Genomic DNA, 21156 nt, shown 5'->3' on the forward strand with positions numbered 1-21156 from the left:
CTCAAGCCTTTTGTTCTCCCAGGTGTGACCCCAACTTTCTACTCTTCAGCAAATCTAGCAACAATGCCTCAGGTTTAACCATTTATTGGGGTCTTCATTTCTTTATGAAGGTTCCTGTGCCACATAAATCTCATATGAAATATGTTTGGACACTTTCCTCTGGTTCACCTGTCCTGTGTTACAGAGTCCCAGGGAGATCTTAGCAAAACAGAGGGAAACAATGAATTTCCTTCATATCACAGCTTTCTGACCTCCCTGTGAGAGCTTACACATTTCTTTTGTCTTAAGACCCCAAGAGTGTGGCATTTCTTATGAGGACCTCAGGAAGTTAATGCAGGCAGGTAATCAGAGATGCTCCCTCCAGGGGGAAGGCAGAAAAGGCAGAAGCTCTCCTTCTTTGGAGCCTTGCTCTGCTCCTCTTTGCAGCAAAGTCCTCACAGGGTGGTCTATACCCCTTCTGCCATCTCCTCTCCTCTGGCTCTCCTGAACCTGCTCCAATCACATCATCATACCTTTCCTGCCCCATTATTGGGTCCCCAGTGACAAACCTGTCTCCAAGTGCCTTATTTTCTCTATGTGCAACCAGTCCCTTTCCTCCCTATTGACTATGCCCTTCCAGGAACTGTGGGATTTGACATCCCTGCCTGGACCCCTCTGCAGATTCCAGACAGTCACAGCCTGCTCCATCCCCAACATTCTCAGAAGGACCATCTCTAAATCCCTTGACTCCATTCTGCCAGATGCTCAGAGAAGACACTGAGCATCATTCTTGCTCCTCTCTTCCTCCTACCTCCCTCATCCTTTAGGAAATCCTGTTTGTTTTATTATCATTATATATCCAAAAAAAAGTCCCCACTCTCCGTGGTTGGAGACAGCATCATGTCCCACCTGGGGCAGCCATCAGTGCCCTCCGAATCTCTGTCTTGCCGCTGTGGACCCACTCTGGCTGCTCCTGAGCAGAACAGCCATGGGGATCCTACTGAAAGGAAAGTTTAGTCATATCTCTGCTCTCCTCAAAGGCTTCCATATTCTTGCATTTTCTGCTAGGCTCGCATGATTTGCACCAGGACGATGTCTGCACCTCTGTGGGATCTGCTCTCCTACCTCAGGGTCTCCACTCCCATGGGGTTTCTTCTTCCTCAAGGTCTCCACACCCTCAGAGTCTTCATCCCATGGGATCTGCACCCCCATTCCCACAGGGTCTGCACCCCCACCAGATCAGCACCATCGTCCCAGCATCCCCACCTTGCACTCCTGTGCTCTCAACCCCATCCTCTTGTTTCCACACCAGCTCTCCTCCTGTCTCAGAGCGACTTCGCTCACCTTTCCCCATTGTCTATTTCTTGGGATAATCTTCTCTCAGGTAAATACAGAACCTGCTCTGTCACCTGACTTCAAGTCTTTGTTCAAATGTCACCTCCTCAGCTCTTAGTTCTAGAACATGGTCCCCAATATGTCACATGCTGCTCAGTCTTCATGGTTTTTCTGTAAACACATATTAGAGCACAAAGTGCTCTAATATTATTTCTTATGGACCAGGGACATGCATCTTTCCCATCAGGCCTCACATTTGCTGGAGGCCTGTCCTGGTGAGGAGCTGAACAGTAGATGTGTCTGAGAACTCCGTAGCATGAGAGCGAGTCCTGCATGTGTTGTAGCATGTGCTGGAGTCCTGCTGTCCAGGCTGTGGTGCCATTGGCGCCCTCCCTTTGCTAAGGGGAAGTACTCACTTCCTGGCCTGGGCTGAGTTAACCACTGTGGTGCCTGGACCTACGGTTCATAAACAAGGGTGTTTGCCTGCCTTTCCCCAAAGGGGAAATTATCAGTGTCTGGACACATTTTATCATCACAGCTTAGGAGAAAGGTGTGTCTGGCATCTAGTGGGTTGAGACTAGGGATGTTTCTAAACATCCTCCAATGCACAGGACAGCCCTCACTGCAAAAAATCGTGCAGCTCTAGGGTTCAACAGTGCTGAGGTTGAGAGAACCCAGTCTAGAGCTGATGTGGGATCTTGGAGGTTCTGTGTGGGTGTCCAGTCCATGAACAATGGGTAAGGATCTTGGGTGCAGAGTGGATGTCGGCTAGACACAAAGAGGAGACATAGCAGAACCAGTTCATGCCCTTGAGATGCTCCCCATCCAAGGGAGAGACATACAGTGTATAGGCACTTGTCTGGTAGAGGTCATGAGGGTGGAAACGGGCTGGGGCCATGGGGCTGGAAGCTGTGTTGAGTGCTTTAGGGCACAAGTGAGCAGAGTGGACCTGGCCTATACTTTCAGTGGACAGGAAGGAAGATTCCCAGCTATAGGACCGTGCCATAGGCTCAAGGTCAATGCAGAGGCAAAAATGGGCTGGGCAGTAGGAAGAGCTGTTTGCACCTCCCCACTGTGGTCTCCCACAGGCTCACATAACAGGTGGCAGTTCACCATGCCCTCAGGGACCTCCAGGTCTTATCTTCTGCCCTGCCACATGGTCATCCTGCCAGCCCTGCTGGAGGCCATGCCTACATCCACCAGAGGTGTTAGCCTCAGGCAGTGCAGATGCCTAACTGCCTTGCAGGTGCTAATCTCTGACTTCCCTCATGGGGAGACTGGCTTGTCCATTTGACCACATTCATGGGACACCATCTGTTTACCTGGTACTGTGCTGGGTCTGGGGCTGGAGGTATACAGACAGACTCTGACCTCAAGGAGCCTTCAGTCCTGCCTGGCAGGGAGTGTTCAAATCCTCCCCAAGGATGGTTCAGGGGAACTGCATGGAGGAAGGGATCTTCAGCTGCTGCCACTCCCCCCATCCTTCTCATATCCTTTTTTTAAAAGATTTTTTTAAAAATTTATTTGACAGAGAGAAATCACAAGTAGGCAGAGAGGCAGGCAGAGAAAGGTGGGGAGGGAGAAGCATGCTCCCCGCTGAGCAGAGAGCACAATGCAGGCCTCGATCCCAGGACCCTGAAATTATGACCTGAGCTGAAGGCAGAGGTTTTAACCCACTGAGCCACCCAGGTGCCCTTCTCATATCCTTTTTTCCCACGTCTCTCATCCCCAGGACCTCTGTGCCCCAACCACATGCTAAACAGGTCACAGACCCTTCCCTTGAGGTCCCAGGATCCTAGGTCCTAGGATCCAGAATGCCAAGCACAGGTGCACACAGACCCCTGTCCTGGCAAGAGCAACACAGAAGACAGAGTTGGTCTATGTCCCTGGGAATACCTGAAGCTGAACTTGAGAATAAAGTTGAGACTGAGGTCTCTCCTGTCCCTTCTACCGTCCTCTCTCATACCTGCTGGGAGGAGCATCCCAGAGACCAGTTTCTTAAATTTCACTCTGCACGGAGAAGCAGGAAGACCCTGGGGTCCCACAGGTGCCCTGAGCAACATGTGGGTTTCCCTCCATCTTCAGCCCCTATCCATGACATTTCCAGACCCTGGACAGCAAGGGCAAGGAGCAGCTCAGGTGTGGCCCTCCAGGATAATTCAATGGCCTCCTTTTAACCCCTAAGTGAAGCTACCTCACTATGTCCTGTGCACCCGCATGGCCTGTCCTCTTCCATACCTAGAGCTGAGGGAGGCAAGGGCAGGAGAGAGAGGGATCACTCTCTTTCTCTTCCCCTTCTTATAAGGCCATCCATCTTGGGACTCCACCATTATGACCTCACTTAATCTTAGTTATCTCTGAAAATACAATCACATTTGGGGTTGGGGCTCCAGGAGATGAATTTGGGGGGCACAACTCAGTCTACAACATTCAGGTTCCCTGGGCTCTCCCATGTTCCATCTTTGTCCTCTTTGTAGGCAACTTCATATCCCTCACATGCAAAGAAACAAGTCATATAAATAATTATATTCTGCATTTCCTCTTTCCACTCTAAAGAAATATGTCCCAGCCTCTATCCTCCTGGTGTCAGTGATGTTCAAAGCACAGTTGTATTTCTCAGAGTCTCCAGGGAGGTGGAAACATCCCTGAGTCACAACCTGTAGTATGTGGTCCAGGTGGGTCATGGCCACTGAAGAATCCTTACCAGGTTTGTCCCTGTTCTGGAACCAGTAGCCACAAGCAGGCATGGATTTGTTCCAGGCATCCTGAGGATAGGAGACGGTATAGGGAGTGGGAATGAAAAGTTTTCTCATGTCATCACAAACTGGCTTGTTTGCTTCCAGCATGAAATCCAGATGCTCAATCTGGGACCCTGGGGGTGAGAGTCTCTGCCTCAGCCCTCCTGGCCTACCTGCTCACCCCCCAGACAGCAGGATTAGCTGCATCTCTGGGAAGAGATGGGCCAAGCCCTCTGCTGGGATTTTCTCTTTCAAGGACTCATGAGCTATAGGACCAAGAGGAAGTTCTGACAGGAAGGTGAGTGACACTGAGGTGTATGCACAGAACAAGAACCTTAGACTTGTCCTGAATCAGAGCTAGTCTGCCTTGAGAGACTGTGCTCACCTCCCATTTTTCAGAGGAGGTTACTAAAGTTCAGAAAGGGCAACAGACATGCCCTAAGACACCAGGGAAGGCAAGACCTGCTCCCTGTCTCCACACCACCTGCCCATGTCCTGACCTTTAGTACCTGCTTCCACATTAGAGACTAAGGTGCTCCTGGGCAGGTATCAGGAAGTCGTGCTACTCCTGCTGGGGATTAGTTCTGGAGTGACCCAGGAGGCGTTAAAGGCAGAAGAATATGGAAGAACTCCAAGGGAGCTGAAGAGAGAAGTTTTCCATTCATGCATTTATTTAACAAAACAGAGTGAACACACTCACTGTGTTGGAGACTGGAACTGAGACCTGACCTCTTTTCTCCCCGCTTAGTGGGGTGGTCCCTAGGCAATTCCAGGATTTCATGCCAGGAGCCAGAACTAAGAATAACAGGCTACATGGGGGCTTATTCCAGCTTTTTCACATGGTTCACCAGGCACTTTATTCCCCACATCTCTGTTTTGAGAGGACAGGATCCACCCATCTCCTTGGCCATGTCTCTTGCCCTCCTCCATCACCACATAAGGGCAGGGCCAGTACAGTGTGTTATACAGGCTTTGTGAGCAAATACTCGAATACATGGTTGGAGGCTGTCCCAGTTCACAGTGCAAAACCCCTCCTGATCCATTATCCCACAGTGGACTTTTTCTTAAGAATGTTTTCACTTTGGGCCTCCCCTCCTCTTGCCAAGCTTCACGTGTGCGGCTGTTTCTCTTGCTTTTCAGCAGCCTGTATGTGTGCGTCCAGAGCCGCCTGACATCCTGCAGAGTCCTGTCTGTTCTGTGGTTGGAGGAGCAATTTGTGTTTAGGGTAAATAGGGTGAATTGTCCCAGAGGATGGAGGCTGGGAGATATTTTTTTTTTTTTAGTGGAAAGAGGAAATGCAGAATATCATTGTTTAGGGTGTATCCATGTGCAATTAGGTTTTTTTTACAAAATATCCCTTGTAACCTGTGATCAGAAGCCATCGTCTCTCTTTGCAGAGGTTCCTGGATTTAAACCACCTCCCATTCAGGGCTGAGCAAACCAAAACAGAGCCCACCTTGAAACCTCAACACAACAGAGGACAAAGGGCTGTGCTCTTGACTGTTGAGACTATCTTCTTTGTGGGAATCCGCAGAAGCGGAAATGCAGGCTGTGGCCACCAGATGGCAGTAATGATTCCTCAAATTCCGGCGGTTAAACTAAAAGGCTTTAAGGAATTAAGTGAAAGGTCATCTGAGTTTTTTTTTTTTTTTAAGATTTTTATTTATTTATTTGACAGAGAGAGAGAGCACAAATAGGCAGAGAGGCAGGCAGAGAGAGGCGGGGAAAGAGGCTCCCTGCTGAGCAGAGAACCAGATGAGGATGTGGGGCTGGATCCCAAGACCCTGAGACCATGACCTGAGCAGAAGGCAGAGGCTCAGCCCACTGAGCTAGCCAGGCGCCCCCATCTGAGATTTTTATGATCCCCAGGAAGTGGCCCAGTTAACTGAGGGAAGCCTGTTAGTGTGAGCACTGGTGTCAATTAACTACTGTGCCAAACATTTTATCTGTAATGCATCCTTTGAGCCTCATGTAGACACGTTGAGTCTATAGTAATGATCCCTTTCCTTTTCACCAGAGATGATGAGGTTGATACATGTGATATTTTTTCCTTTTTCTTTTTAGATGGCTCTATTGAGATACAACTGCTGTATGAAAAATGGCACGTATTTAATGTATGCAATTTGATGAGTTTGCACTTATTGCATTGCACCTCTGAAATTGTAACCACGATCCTGGTTACAAACACGCCCATCCCCTCTCAAAGTTTCCTGGTGACTCTCTGCTGTTTGTTGGGTTTTGTTTTGTCTGGTTGTTGTTGTTGTTGTTGTAAGAAAACTTAACATGAGATCTACCCTCTTAAAAAATTTGTTAAGTGCCCAAAACAGTATTGCTAACTACAGGCATTACACAATAAAGCAGATCTCACAACTGATGCATCTGGCATCCCTGAAACTTTATATCTTCTGACCAAAAGCTCCCCTTTTCCCTTCCCTCCAGCCCCTGGCAACCACCACAATACTCTCTGCTTCGGTGAACTTGACTATTTTAGATATTTCATTTAAGTCCATTTGTGGAGCATTTGCCCTTCTTCAATTGGCTTATCCTATTTAGCATAAGGTCTTAACAAAATGCGTAACACAGTGCTTCAGATCGAAATGGAAGGTTGTGAGACCATCTGCATGAGTATATGGAAGTATAAAACTCACTGGGAATGGCAGGTACACAGACAAATATGGAACACGGTACCCCTGGAATGGAGGTGTATGAATCACTTAATTTTAGTATAAAAGTGAAAAGACAAAAGTGTTAAGAATAACTATGACTAAGACTATTTGTTAATGGATACTCGATATGAAAAGGTGTAAATTGTGACATCAAAAATACAAGTGTTGAGGGGTTGGATTGTAGAGTTTTGTATGGGATTAAGTCGCAATCAGGTTATGACAGACTGTCCCAAAATTGAGATATTTCACGATGTCGCTTTCTGCAGAGCAGATCAAGCTCCTGCTGGAGACAGTTTTGAATCTCTTCTTTTTATCTCTAAAGCGTCTGTTTTTAACTGTACAGTCCCAATCCCCAAACCTACAAATGGAAAATACATAGTGAGAACACAATGTGGATTATTTAATGTGGAGTACTTATTGACCTGACCACGAGGTCTGGGGCTCCTGTCTTATGCGTCTCTGTCTCTGAGTCCCCCCATTTTCCCCCCGAAGATTTAATTAATTAATTAATTTCAAGTGCGAACTGGGGGAGGGGTGGGTTCCTGCCGGAGAGAGAGAAAATCTCAAACAGACTCCCTGCCCAGTGCAGAGCCCAACTCTGGGCACCATCTGACGACCTTGAGATCATGACCTGAGAGGAAATCAGGAGACAGACGTTTAACTGACTGAGCCACCCAGGCGCCCCTCTGAGTCCCCTTTTTTATTCAGGACATAATTTGACCCGGCTTTAGGTGTGGGTGGCTCCAGGGTTCATATGACAGAGGCCCTATCACTCCCCTTGCTTTTTTTTTTTTTTTTTTTTTTTTTGGTGGTGTGGTTGCTGATTTTACTGTCTGCCTTTTGTTCTCAAATTCATAAAGGTAGGAGGTGCGATACCCACTCTGAGGCCTACAGAGTGGACGGTGAGGTCACTGAAACCTACAGAGACCAGGTAATTTGGGGGCAGAAACGGGTCTGTGCCCTTCTCCACCAGCCCCACGATGCCCTCCTGGCAGCGGCGCTTCTCTCTCGACGTTCCCTGCCCGGTTAGGGCGCCCTCTGCTGCTCACCCAGAGAGTTACCCAGATGGCGGTACCACCTGTGTCCTCCTTCCATTACTCTACTTCAACCCTTTCGCTTCCACACCAGCTGCGCCCTGACACCTGGTTCCCACCCTGCTACTCAGAAGCCAGTCTCTCCGACAGTCTCGCTACACAGGGATGATTAAAGGCAAAGAATTATTACTATTATCCCTGTTGTTCTTACCCATGTTATTGTTAATGTTATTTTCCCATTCCACTTCATTCTTCCCTGGGAGCTGGGGCGGGGGAGGGTCCTGCCTCCTATCCATCCTCTCTATCCAGTTCACATGGCACCCGCATGAAAATGTAGACCATCTCAGGGTTGCTCCAGTTGACAACTTCATGGCTCTCCCTGAGGGTCTGATGCACCTGGGGTGATAGGTTTGCCCACATGGGACCACAGGGACCAGGCTGAGGCGTCAGGGTTCCACCTGGTTTACAGGTGTGGAACCCTGATCTCCACAAGGATCCCAGGTTGGCATTCCCTGTGGTCTCTGGGCCTGGTAAACATCTTCCAGTGTTCACTCTGGCTGTCCCGGGCAGAACCTTGCCCTGGGAGGGCCTGTGACATTTTGCTGTCTTGATAAAAAGGTACAAAGCTGGGCTCTAGAAGAAGATTAAGGGCTCCTTGGGAGGCCTCCTCAGGCTGCCACCCACACCCAGCTGAGCTCGGGTGTTGGCTTATGGGAATGAGAGTGAGTCTATGAGCCCAAAGTATGTTCCAAGCCTGCTGCTTTCTCCTGAGCGTAGGGCCCTCCTGAGGGTGTCACTTCCTTAAATGCTCAGATTCTTGCTGTGAACTCTGGATGAAACCAGTTTTTCCATATCGGTCCTGATTGCTTGGACCAAGCATTACTGTCCATGTACAGTCTGGACACAAGGGAAGGACATTCTTCTGCAGTGGCTTGGCATAAAGCTCTGTTGGATAGGGATGCTTTGTGTCAAGTGATGTCAAATAGATTCAATCAGATGGCCTCTGTGCCAGAGCTTGCTGGCCTCCTCCCATTAAACCAACCCCCTTTACCTTAATAAGGAAAAAGAAAGGTAATAAGGATACAAGATCTTAATTAATGAGATTTATAGGATAATTGTTATTAGGTCATACAACCGAAGTGTTTTTTAAATATCTATAAACTCAGTTTAAAATGTTTATTTTTTCCCAAAGAGTTTAGTGAAACATTATAAAAGGATTTTCAATTATGCCATTAGGAATTAACATGTCCTGTAATGGTCAGTGTGGGAGACATTGTTGGCAGTCATTTATACATGTGACCTTATTGAAAGCTCACAGCAGTCCTATGGAGAGAAAAGGCTTCATATCCTCACATTACAAGTGGAGACAGTGAGGCATAGTTAGGGGGCATCCATACGTATGACCACCTTCACTTGTGACCCTATTGCAAGTTTAGGATACCAAGACCACCTCCTTCCAGTGGAAGGACTCACGTAACACACTAAAAGCTATTATCTTTGTGGTTAGGGATGGTTACAGCTTGAGGATACAGATCAGTGTCAGTGAAAGGGAGGAAAGGGCATGGTCAGGGTCCAGGGGCTTCCACATGTCTCTCCAGTGGAGTTATGAGTCATGGACAGCATTACCTCCTCCCAGCACTGGTGTATGACAGTCTGCTGACCAGGGAAGCTCACCTGATACTGGTCTTCAGGGTTTTTATTGAGGCTCTTTCACACAGTTATGATTCACTACTCACATAGCTGACCTCAATCTCCTGCCTCTCCAGGGGCAGAGCAGATTTCATGTGACCCAAAGCCTTCATCATAATTTCTACTGTGGAATATCCAGTGTGTTCCAAGGCCCCGCAAGGCAAATAGAGACACTCTTATCAGGCAGGGCATTATAAGGATTTAGGCATTTCTTCCAGGAGTTGAGGACAAAGTCAGATATGTCTTTGGCTAAGGTAAATTCTTTACTCAAAAGTCCATCTCTGGGACCCATCAAGCTCCAAAAATGGGACTGGGCAAAAGCCGTTAGGCTGCTGTTGGTATAAAAAAGAGGAAACATTGAAAGCATCTGAATGCTCCCAAATAGGGGATGGGTTGAACGAATGGATCCATGGCCAGTGCAGTGGAATAGTATGCAGCCATGAACAAAGACCAACGGCGATATAAGAAGTAGGGCTTCTGATAAGCTACAGGCAGAAAAACAATTCTCTGTGTTTTCTAGGGGTACCAACTACACTCAAATACTGAGGAGGACCAATTTAGAAATTTCAGTGGCACATAATATAGTATTTTCCTATTATACCAAGTACAGATGTGTTTTGCAGTAGGCTACAAATATTAATATGGGTTGTCAGAATACAGTAGGAGACTTCAGAGATGTTGAATGAACCATAAGAACTCTGAGGTGTATATTCACCTACCTTTGTCTAAACTTGGGCTTAACATTAGAGAAGCCCAAATAAAGAAGGATATTGAATGGTATGATACCACTTTGGTAAAAATATGTATCTGTGCCTGAGTATGTATGACATATCAGAACTGAAAAGTTTCAAAGAAAAACACTGGCTGTATCTCCAGGCGATCTGGCTGTTACAGGTGACTTTCCAATAGTATTAATCAAATTCTGATAAATAAGTCTGTACTTTACTTAAAAGGATTGTATTTACTTACATACTTATAAATGTAAAGCTGTATGAATGTATAAATATTCGTCTGCATATTTAAATAATCTATTATAAATAGTAACAGATTTACACATTTATTTAGATGAGTATTCATAACAACTTAAAACTATTTAAATTAATTACTAACACAGTATTAATTCTATTTTTCCTTCTTAAGAATTTTCCAAAATTTCTACAGCCAATGCATTACTTTTTCAATTAAAGTCATATTTGCTGTCATAAAAATAAAAGATGAATATACTTCTGAGTCCAGCTTGAAAGATTTGTGACCCTTTTTGGGTGAGGCGACTCCCCTGCCTTCTCAGTCCCTCATCCAGCCCACCTGGGTCTCTGTATCTCCATGTTTCCCTTTCTCTCTGTGGGGTCCCCAGATGCAGACACATCACATGTGCTCAGCGCTGTGCCCTCCATGAGCACACTCTGCTCTGCCCTGGCAACACTTCTGTTACTGAACCTAAAGATCCAACACCAAAAGAATGGGATTTATACATTTTGGCTCAGGCACGCAACAGCAGGCCCCACAGCCACTCCAAATGTCCAGGTGGAGGAAGATCTGCTGACCCTTTAAGAGAGAGACTTAAGCTGTTGGTGTCCAGGGAGTGAAAAGCAGCCCCTCATCAAATAAGACAATGCAATTTAAAATGTGAGATCTACAGGGAGTAGGAAAAACAAAAACGAACAATTGCCCCACATTTTAAAAAGGCTGCTGTCCTGTATTTATTGTGCTTTTCAGTATTTTCCAGTTTTCCTAAAAGTGAGCCTAAGATTTTTTTGTAACCAGAGCAGAATAGGAGACTAATCTAAAAAAAAAGAAATGAGCTGAATACACGATAAGCTAAGTGCACCTCAGAGTCATAAAGATAACAACAACTCCCCAAGCGTCTCCTCCCCAGCCCAGGGTGGCTGGGGCTCAGAGTCCACTGGAGCGCAGGAGGTGGGTGGGGACCAGCAGCTCAGAGCCAGAAACGCAGGTCTGTGAAGAGGCAGAGGAGACTGCCAGGTCCCTGGACAAACACCTAGCCCAGGAGGACCTGCGTAACCCATGGACCTTTCCAGACCCAGATGCAGACTCTGGAGGGAGCTGGTTCTCCTAGGTAAGAGAGCTGAACCCACAGGACAGGGAAGCGTTAGAGGAGAGGGGGACAGAGCTGGCACCAGGACTTTCGTGAGCTCACATACCTGGGCCTACCTCACCCATAGACACACACACTCTCTTTACTCACATATGCATACACACAGAATGTTCATCCCCATTCACCCCCAGGAGTGATGAACTTGGACCCCCTCCTGTGCTTGCTGGAAATCACTTCCCTGGGTTCCTAATCTGCCCTGATCCCCTCCCCTACCTCTCCAGCTAGACTCCTTCCCAACCTCTCACTTCCTTCTAGGACCCTCTGAATCCCTATGACAGGGACAACTGTCATGTCTCACTGGCCACCCTGTGTCCTGTCCTCAAACACCACCAGTATCTACACCTGGAGGCCTGGAGCAGGGGATCTCAGGGGTATTTGCCTCCTCCATGGAGTCAAGGCTTAGGGTACACAGACAGGAGATCTCCATGTCTTAGGACGACAGATCTTCATCCACATTCATGTGCACTCCACAGAATTTAGATGCTAAGTCAAAGGCACGTGTAGACAGTCTTGGAGGACTTCAGCCACCCACCTATCAACCGAGCTCTCCCACTGGGTTCTGCCCCATGATCAGGGACCCTGTGATGTGGTGTCCAGTGTGATGAAGATCTATCTCCAGACTCTGGTGACCCAGATCCCCAGACTCTGGGGATGGGGATGAGGGGGCCCAGGAGGCTGGGGGAGCTCCAGGGGGGCATCTGACCCAGACTGGGGAGCAGGGGGCATCAAAGCTAAGAAGTGAAGGCTGAATAGAAGTGAGTTGATGGGGGCCTGGGAAGGAGGGAATGGAGATCTGTGTGTCAGAAACAGGGAACAGCATGTGTGAAAGCCCAAAGTCAGGACAGAGTGTGGTGTAAAAAGAGAGCTGTTTATGTCTGGGGAACATAGTACAGATACTGTGTCTTCTGATAAATGAATGCAGAAATGCATGCATGAATGAGTTACTGAATAAGGGGGTTCATGGGGTAATGGGGTGGGGTAGGTATGATCCAAAAGGAGGCTAGATGAGTCATAAAGACCAGCTCTTTCTAAGAGTGGCTCATAAGCCATGTTGAGTTTTAACTTTATTCATGGAGTGCTGGGGAACTACAGAAGTTACCTAAGAGAGCAGGGTCACACCTGGGTCTTTGTAAGGATCCACATAACTGTCATATGAGGAGGGGTTGAAGACTGAGTGTCCAAGGAGGAAACCAGGCTGGAAGAGGGTGAGGAAGGAATGGACCAGAACAGGGCCTGAGGGGGTGGAGAGGGGAGGACAGGCTGGGGAGCTAGAAACCCATGGCACGTTCACCAGTGTCCCTGGAGATCATTTCCTGGGCAGTGTAAATCAATCTCTCTTCTCTCTCTCTCTCTCTCTCTCTCTCTCACATGTACGTGGGTTCTATTTGTCTTCTCCAGCCAGTCTACTGGCCTGGGGGACCCGCCAAGCCTCTAGCCAAATCTACATCAACCCAGAGTCACTCTTAGGGTTCAAGGGACTTCGGACCATCATAGTCCTTGAGAATGCCACCGAAGATGCTCTGGAATTCAGCTGGCATCGTGGTGCAAATGACACTGAGGACAATATGATCGTCAGCTACAAACCTCCCTCCAATTTCTGGCAGACTGGGCCCATGTACAGAGGCCGGGAGAATGTGACCACATTAGGTGACCTGATGATCAGGCGATCTGCATTAAGTGACACAGGGAACTACACTGTGAGGGTGGACACTGGCAATGGGACCCAGACAGCAACCGGCTGGCTTGAAATACAAGGTGAGTTGGCAGGTTGCCCATTTCCAGACCTGGGAGCTTTGGGAGTGAGGTCCCTGGGAGATCATACTGTCCAAGTCTCCTCCACCTGCAGGTGACAGGGGGAGACTTGGCAGATATAGTCCAGCTTCTCCTGCTAAGATGGGTCACTGGTTTCCTTCAAGGGTTCCAGTTTCACTCTCAGGGTATCAGTTAGTTCTGCTGCATAACAAAGAGCCACAAGTGGCAGTCTTAGACAATACCCATTTATTAGCACACATCCCTGTCTGGCAAGTCTGGCAAGTGCTGTGCTCTGAGACTCGCAAGGTGGGGCTGTGGTCTCATGTGTGGCTCTGTCCATGGGCATGTCACATCATGACTCTTTGATTCTTCAAGGTCAACTGAATTCTGCCTCTCTGGGAAAGGGAGACTCTGTTAAGAAGTTTTAACTCTGTTAAGAAGGAGTCTTATATGACATAAGGGTAACGATTGGAATGACATTCCATCACTTTTGCCATATTGTTTAGGTTAGAAGGAAGTCATAGGCTCTACCCACATTTGAGGGGCAGGGACTATACAGACTGAAGTCATGAGGCTGTCTTGGAATTCTGTCTACTATAGACAGCTCCTGGGGGCTCCACAGGGCTGGGTGGGTAGAGTGGGGATTTGGAGATAAGAAGTCCTGTGTTTACTTCTGACTAAGAATATGTCCCATGGCCTTGAGCCTTCATCTTCCCTCTGTGGTGTTCTGTTTCCTCATCTGTAGAATGGGGATAGTATCTCCTCTGTCTTTTGTAAGGTTGGAGGGAGTATCTGTATGTGTAAGTAACTGTAAGTAATCTGTAAGTAACTGTAAAGTGAATGGGACTCAGATAAAGGGAGCAATTATTATACGGAGTTCAAATGTCACCTGTTACATTGAATTCTACCGATGGCTCCTCAGTTGGGGGTGTTCTCGTTTTAGGTCCTGGGTTCAGAAACAACCATTAGGCCACACACCTATCCCAAGAACTCACCATTACTGCAGTGGATGCACAGTGATGACTCCACACCTAGGATGGGAGACTCAGACTTGTGTCCACACCTCAACTACTTGTGCCCACTCCCTACTTCTCTGTCCCTCCCTGCTCTAGGGCTGCTCCCCTGCCAAGACCTCAGACCCCATCTTACAACTCTTGACTTCTCACCAACCTACCCCGGAAGCCCCTTCGGGGTTTCTCTCCCAAGCAGAGCTTGGGGAGGCAGACCCCACCCCTAATGTCTTCTTCCTGCTTCCCCCAGATGTGGAAGGCAAGCCAGACATCTGGGCCAACGCCACCTCTCTTGTAGAAGACGTGGATTCTGTGGCCGCCATTTGCTACACCAATGCCACCACTGTCAAGTGGTATGTGGATTTTACACTGGTGTCCAGCAGTGACCGGATGACAATCTCCCCGGACCTCAAGACCCTTGTCATTCACAGAGTCAGCCGCTATGACAGAACACTTTATTGCGAGATAGACAGCATCCTGGAGATTCCTCAGAATAGTAAAATTATCTCTCTGACTGTGGCCTGTGAGTGGTCTGGGGCCCTGGAGTAATGCTGGGGGTGGGCTTAGGGCCACCCAGGGATGTAGCAATAATACAGGCAGAACCGGGGAGAGGAAACGCCATGAGTCAGCCCCCAGCCAGCTGTATCTGGGTTTGAATCTCAGCTCTCTGGACTTAGAATCACCCTCAGGGCACAGAATGATCTGCTATTTAAAATGGGGACCCAACTTGCTACTCCTCAGATTAGCAAGAGTGCAAATTTGTTCAGATATGGCTTTTGTAAAGACAGGACTTCTTACAACTAATAGTTTCTTTAAAATGTCATTCAACTTGTTAAATATTCAAATCCCATGTTCCCTTGAGCCTTCAGATACATTGGTCTTTTTTTTCTAAATTTAGTAAAATCACCTTCACTTTTCCTTTTACTCAGATTGAATTGGCTATCCTCCTTTAAACAGTTTGATTTTAAAGCTAAATGACAGATTTCATGCATTCTCTTTTCTCCATGATCCTTCAACCACCCACCAACCCAAGTACACAATCCAGCCAGACCTCCTCCAAAATATCAAACGGGTCTTGTAAATCGAAGACATCATCTTATAAATATAATGAACTTTGGATCTTTACAATGTTCGGGGACTTTTTCACATTTACCAAACTCTTTCACATCTTCGGACTGTGAAAAAGCACAAGTCTTGAACGATTTTCACATCTAAATCTAGAACCACATGAAGTCCATCAGATTTCCTAACAAGCATGCTCTGGCAATCATGGAGATAAAGTGGTCACAGAGCAGAGTTTCTGACCTCCACACACAGCTTGCTGACTGCAGGTTTGCAGTCAAGAGCCAGGACCTAGGATCTGCTTCTGCAGGGAGATTCCTCCCAGGCCATAGGGGAATTTGTTTAGTTCATTTGTGGGTCAGTAGGATGCTATGAAATCCCTAATCCTCTCTTTGGGAACCCCATTTGCCTCATCTATAAAATTAACCCATGGGTTGTTATGGGGATTAAGCAAATGTATGAACCTATAAAGTGTTTAGAACAGAGCCCAACGTTCAGGGGACCTGATATATTACTTCTACTCCTATTTTATCATGATGTGAAGGTCTGTCATGGGACTGACTCATAATAGATGCTTGAAATGGAAGATGTTATAGTTATAGTAATGTTGTTGGCACAGCTGCCTTGCATGTGTTGGATCTAGGGGATACTTGGGGTGCAATGTGGGAGCACCTTCTGGTCGGGGAGGACTGTGTGTGGATTGAGGGAAGGAGACAGGATCCCAAGGGGTCAGAAAACATAGCTCCAGGTCTCCTGCCATCTCTGCAGATGGGCCAGACAATGTGCGGCTGAGTACCAGTCCCATTACCTCCAAAGGCGTCCTGTCTGCTAAGATCGGCTCCCAGGTGATGATGAAGTGTGATGCCATTTCCAAACCCAGTTCCACGTACCAGTGGATCCACAATGGCTCTCTCCTGAGCTTCTCAGAGGCAAGCGTCACTCTCCAAAGTCTGGCCTGGGACCAGATGGGCAAATACAGATGCATCGTGGAGAACCCTGTGACCCAGCTGACCTTGTATAGGGAATTCCAGATCCAGCTGTCCCGTAAGTACAGTAGCCCACCTCGGACGCTCATGTTCCCCAAATCTTCCCATCTCTGTGCTTTTGCCTAGGCAGTGCCCATCATCATGTATGCCGTCCCCACCCTGCAAAGCCATGCTCACAATGGTTGGGTAAAATCCACCCCCCACCCTGTCCTGTCCTCTGAGGTCCAAGTCCAAAGCTGCCCCCCTCCATAAAGCCCTGGGGGACCTCAGATCAGAGCAAGAGTGTGTCCCAGGGGGAGTTGGTCAGCTAACATCAAATGAGCACTTACTATGTGCCAGCCCCTCTTCTAATCTGTGCGGCCCTCATAGTCTCACTGCAGAGGAAGTGACTGTTGTGAACGCCATCTCCATTTACAGAGAAGAGAACTGAGCTGTGGGAAGTTTGAGTGCTTTTTTCCACGTTCCAGTTCCAATCAACAGAGGAGGCAGCGCTTAAATTCTGGTAGTCCGGCTTCACAACCTATGTCCTCAGCTGTTTTACTCGGTTGCTCAGAAGAGAAAGTGGAAAGGCTAGAGCGGGTGGTGGTGCAGAGGAAGCAGGGATCCGTTGTGGATGTGGTATTTGGAATATGGCTTGAGAATGAATCTGTAAATGGGAAGAGCCTCCTGAGCCTCAGTTTCCTTATCTGTAGTGTAGAGATAAAAAGGGTCCCTAGGGCACCTGGGTGGCTCAGTGGGTTAAAGCCTCTGCCTTCTGCTTGGGTCGTGGTCTCAGGCTGCTGGGATCGAGCCCCACATCGGGCCCTCTGCTTGGCAGGGAGCCTGCTTCCCCACCCCCCTCTGCCTATCTCTCTGCCTACTTGTGATTTCTGTCTGTCAAATAAATAAATAAAATAGTTTATTTTAAAAAAGGGTCCCTATATGACAGGACTGCTGGCAGAATTAAATCAGATAGTGCATGAGAAGCCATCAGCCTGGCTTGTCCCAGAGAGAGCCACAAACACTGAATGTGGGCTGGAGACATTTATTCTGGTCACTCCATACTATTTACTAAGCACCTGCTATGCACCAGACATGACAGACCGACAGTGAATGATTATGCACTGACTGATCCACACCTTTCTAACTCCACTGGACTGTGAGCTCCAGAAGGACAGAGGCTGGGAGCACTGTTTGCTCACCACTTGTCCCCAGTGCTTATTTAATGCTGTGCCTGGCACGTAGTTGGTGCTCAGCAAATACCTGTGCAATGAGTTAGTTAAAGACCCTGTGTAATCAACACCCCCAACCCTGTCACTTTCTACCCTCTTGAGTGGGTTTATTCTTTTTTGGAGAGCTTCCTGCTGCTTGCAATGATATTAGACATTTCTTTGCCTAATTGTCAATTGTCCACTTTCCAGCTGGAATGTCGCTACTGAATTCTTAACATTTGGAACATAGCAGATGCTGATAAATCTCTGAAATAGATGTGTGGGTGAGCAAAGTGTTGAATGATGTTGTCCCTGACTCCCTTGTATCCTCTCCTCCAGGGGACACAACTCCTGTTGTGAACAGAGGTTTCTACATCTCAGGAGCCAAAGTGGTGTGGCTCATTGTGTTCACAGTCCTGGGCAGTGTCTACATCTGTGGAATCCTGATCTACGCCTTGATCAGCTATTTCTCCACCAGGTGCCTCTTGCCCTGGGTCAAGGGTGGGGTGCTGTCTGGGGAATGGGTCTCAAGAACACTTCCTTAAGAAGGGAAGGCAAAGCCAGGAGGGGAAGGGACAAGCTAGGAACGTGTTGTCAGGAATCATCGGAGGCAGATAGATAGGTCATGGACTAGAAGCCACTGACAGAGACGGAGAACGTAGAGGCAGTCATGCCTCCATATAGCAATGGGGTTTCACTTAGCGACTTCCTTTCATCCCAGTTTCTTTGTGTTTATGATGTTGATATGGAGGTCCACCTAGAGAGGCAACCATGAGAATGAGCAGGGTGGGTGCCAAGCATCGAGCATGGTCTGGAACATGGTAGTCGCTAGTTACCAAGTGAAGTTAGGGAAACAGGTAGTAGAGTCAACTGCAGGGGAGGAGACTGGTCAGAGGGAAGATTCTAATCTGCGTTTCAATCTCAGCTCTGACTTTAGCTGTCTAGCTGGCCCTCAGTAGATCATAATCCATTCAGGTCCTCTTCACCCATCTGGAGGATGTGAAGGGTAACATCTTCCCTGAAGGGAGATATGGGGACTAGACACAATTCTTGGAAGATAAAACAATTAGCAGCATTCTTGGTACAAAGTAGATCAGAATTTCTCGAGCTTAGCACTATCAATATTTGGGGTCAGATAATTATTTCAGGGGTGGGTTAAGGCTACATTGTAGCATGCTTAGCAGCATCCCTGGCCTCTACCCACTTGATACCAGCAGCAATAACCTCCATCAGTCTAAGTTTAGACAACCAAAAATGGCTCTAAGTGTTAGAAAGGTCTTGAGGACAACATTGCCTTGACTGAGAACCATTGCAGTAGATGTTAAAGAAAGCAGTGATGATGGAGATGATGGTGATGCTGGTGCTGATGATGTTGGTGATGCTAAAGTAGTAGTGGTTGTGGTGGTGATGGTGGTGGTGATGGTGATGGTGGTGATGGTGATGCTGGTGCTGATGATGTTGGTGATGCTAAAGTAGTAGTGGTTGTGGTGGTGATGGCGGTGGTGATGGTGGTGATGGTGGTAATGGTGATGATGGGGGTGGTGGTGATGGTGGTGATGATGTTAATGGTGATGGTGGTGGTAGTGATTGTGGTGGCAGTGGTATTGATTGTGGTGATGACAGTGAAGATTTTAGAAGATACATTCTTTTTTCAAATCATTTTAGTATTTTGATATGGAACCTATATGTGATCATTGCATGGTCCAACAAGAAGCTTAAAGTATTGACTGTCAGTGTGACATTTAGCCCATTTGTGCTTCAGTTTGCCATGTGTAAAATGGGAGTAATACTGGTATTGACCTCACAGGGATATCTGCTATGGGGATAAAGTCAGTGTCACTGACAAATAGCTTGGAACAAAGCGTGGCACATAGTAAGCACTGAATAAAATCTTAAGTATTATTACTGATAGCATCATCATTCAATGTGTTTATGTACTTTTCCAAACTAGTCATGATAAACTCTGGAAGTTTAAGAGTTGTTCCAGGATATCTAGGTTACTTTTTCTTCTACAACCTGAAAGATGCAATCTAGCCAGGCATAACCCCCTCCTCGTAGCCAGGAGTGAACTGAACATCTCCACTGCCCCATTCTCCTTAGAGGTGCCACATTCTCCTTGGTCTCAGCTCTCCAGTCTGGAATGCATGAGAGCAGGGAGCTGGGAATCAGAAAGGCCAGGTTCAGAACAAGCTTCTGTCATTTTCTAGCTGTGTGACTTTAGGCAAGCTTCTTCACCTCTCTGAAGTCCTGTTTCTTCATTCACAAAACAGGGATAAAGTTTCTACTTCGTGTGACTGTTGAGAGGATTCAACATAATTTCTATAAATCATCTACTCTAGTGTCTGGCATATAACAGGTGTGAAATAACTTAATATTATTATCACTAGGAATTAGCCCAGGTAGTGCCAGCTTCTTCCCCAGGTACACATAGTCTCTTTTCCCTCCCCACATCTGCTGCCCCATGGCATCTCCCTCCAGTGACCTTAAGACATCAAAAATGCTAAAACGTATGGGGGAATGTGGAGGACTCTCAATGCAGAGGTTAAACTCCCAGATTCATCCCCTGCTACTCCTGAGGTCCTTCACAAGGAGGGCTTGGAAAGAAGAAGCTGACCCTTCATCTCCCCAGGATTCTCCGGAATTCTGTTTCCTAAGGATCTGAAACATGACATCTTCTCTGATTTCTCCCCGCAGGCAGCCCCGGTTACCCAGTGTCTGCCTTAGAACATGAGGACAAAACCAAATGGGCAAAAAGGTGAGGTGGAAGCGAGGGGGAAGCACTGAGGGATGGGCCAGGCTGGAGAGGGAACAGGGTCTAACTGGAGGAAAGAGTCAAGAGAAGGAACCAGCCCAGCCACACTGAAGCTGGGAGATGGAGACTCTAGGAGCAAGTCTGGAGTCCCCACCTAGGACAGGGTGGGGGAGACGTCAAGGGAAGAGCGGCCATTGGCTGCTCCATCTGCCAATCAGAGCCAATCAAAGGAAAGTAGCCTGGGGCGGGTCATAAGTGGAGCCCTGTGCTCTAATTCTGAGGCCTCTTCTCCACAAGCAAACCTGCTTCTGACTTCTCCCTTCTCTTAGCTTGATGCCATGGCACCACCAGAGAAGATGCAAAGATGAACATTGCCAGTGATGGGGAAACTGAACAACCTATAATTGCCCAGCAACCAGGAATTTATTAAATGGACACTGCGCAGTTTGCGCTAATCTGTCATGGTTAGAAACCACGCTGGAGAAAGGTGTTCACTGATGCAGGAAATGCTTACAACTCATTGTTAGGAATGTATAATGTAAAACTGCACCTGGTAGGACCATCGTTATGAAGAGGGGAGATTAGCTGACTACAGTTGTATGTATACACACACAGATACTTATATATGTGCATACATACACATGTATGTGTGCGTATACACATATATACACCCCTGTACAAAAACATGGAAAATGTTAACTATTAACAGTCTTATCTCTTAATTTTCTTCTTTGCACTTTACTGTATGTTCCAAAGTGGTTTTTTCTCCCCCTCACAAAATGTATGAACTGTTTTTATAATCAGGAAAAAAAAAAAAAAACACAATAAAGTTATGGACCCAGCAGTC

The 21156-nt window shown here is 47.3% G+C and overlaps 1 protein-coding gene across 1 annotated transcript; it reads left to right on the plus strand.

The window, feature by feature from the left end:
* The first annotated feature begins 11383 nt into the window (after positions 1-11383).
* On the plus strand, positions 11384-21156 carry CEACAM18 (CEA cell adhesion molecule 18). The gene is made up of 7 exons (XM_045077427.1): positions 11384-11518; positions 12956-13312; positions 14570-14842; positions 16150-16425; positions 17897-18035; positions 20252-20312; positions 20639-21156. Exons 1-6 carry the CDS (start codon positions 11467-11469, stop codon positions 20286-20288), a joined length of 1134 nt encoding a protein of 377 aa, XP_044933362.1. The 5' UTR covers positions 11384-11466; the 3' UTR covers positions 20289-20312; positions 20639-21156.

This window comes from Mustela putorius, unplaced genomic scaffold, assembly GCF_011764305.1.
Source record: "Mustela putorius furo isolate JIRA1106 unplaced genomic scaffold, ASM1176430v1.1 tig00000196_pilon_pilon_pilon, whole genome shotgun sequence".
NCBI lineage: Eukaryota > Metazoa > Chordata > Mammalia > Carnivora > Mustelidae > Mustela > Mustela putorius.

Bases quoted from the DNA above. Each gene is read 5' to 3' on its own strand.
- CEACAM18 (XM_045077427.1), top strand. From the start codon at position 11,467: ATGGACCTTTCCAGACCCAGATGCAGACTCTGGAGGGAGCTGGTTCTC. The intron at 16,426-17,896 runs GTAAGTACAGTA...CCTCTCCTCCAG, and splicing joins ATTCCAGATCCAGCTGTCCC to GGGACACAACTCCTGTTGTG. The intron at 18,036-20,251 runs GTGCCTCTTGCC...TTCTCCCCGCAG, and splicing joins ATCAGCTATTTCTCCACCAG to GCAGCCCCGGTTACCCAGTG.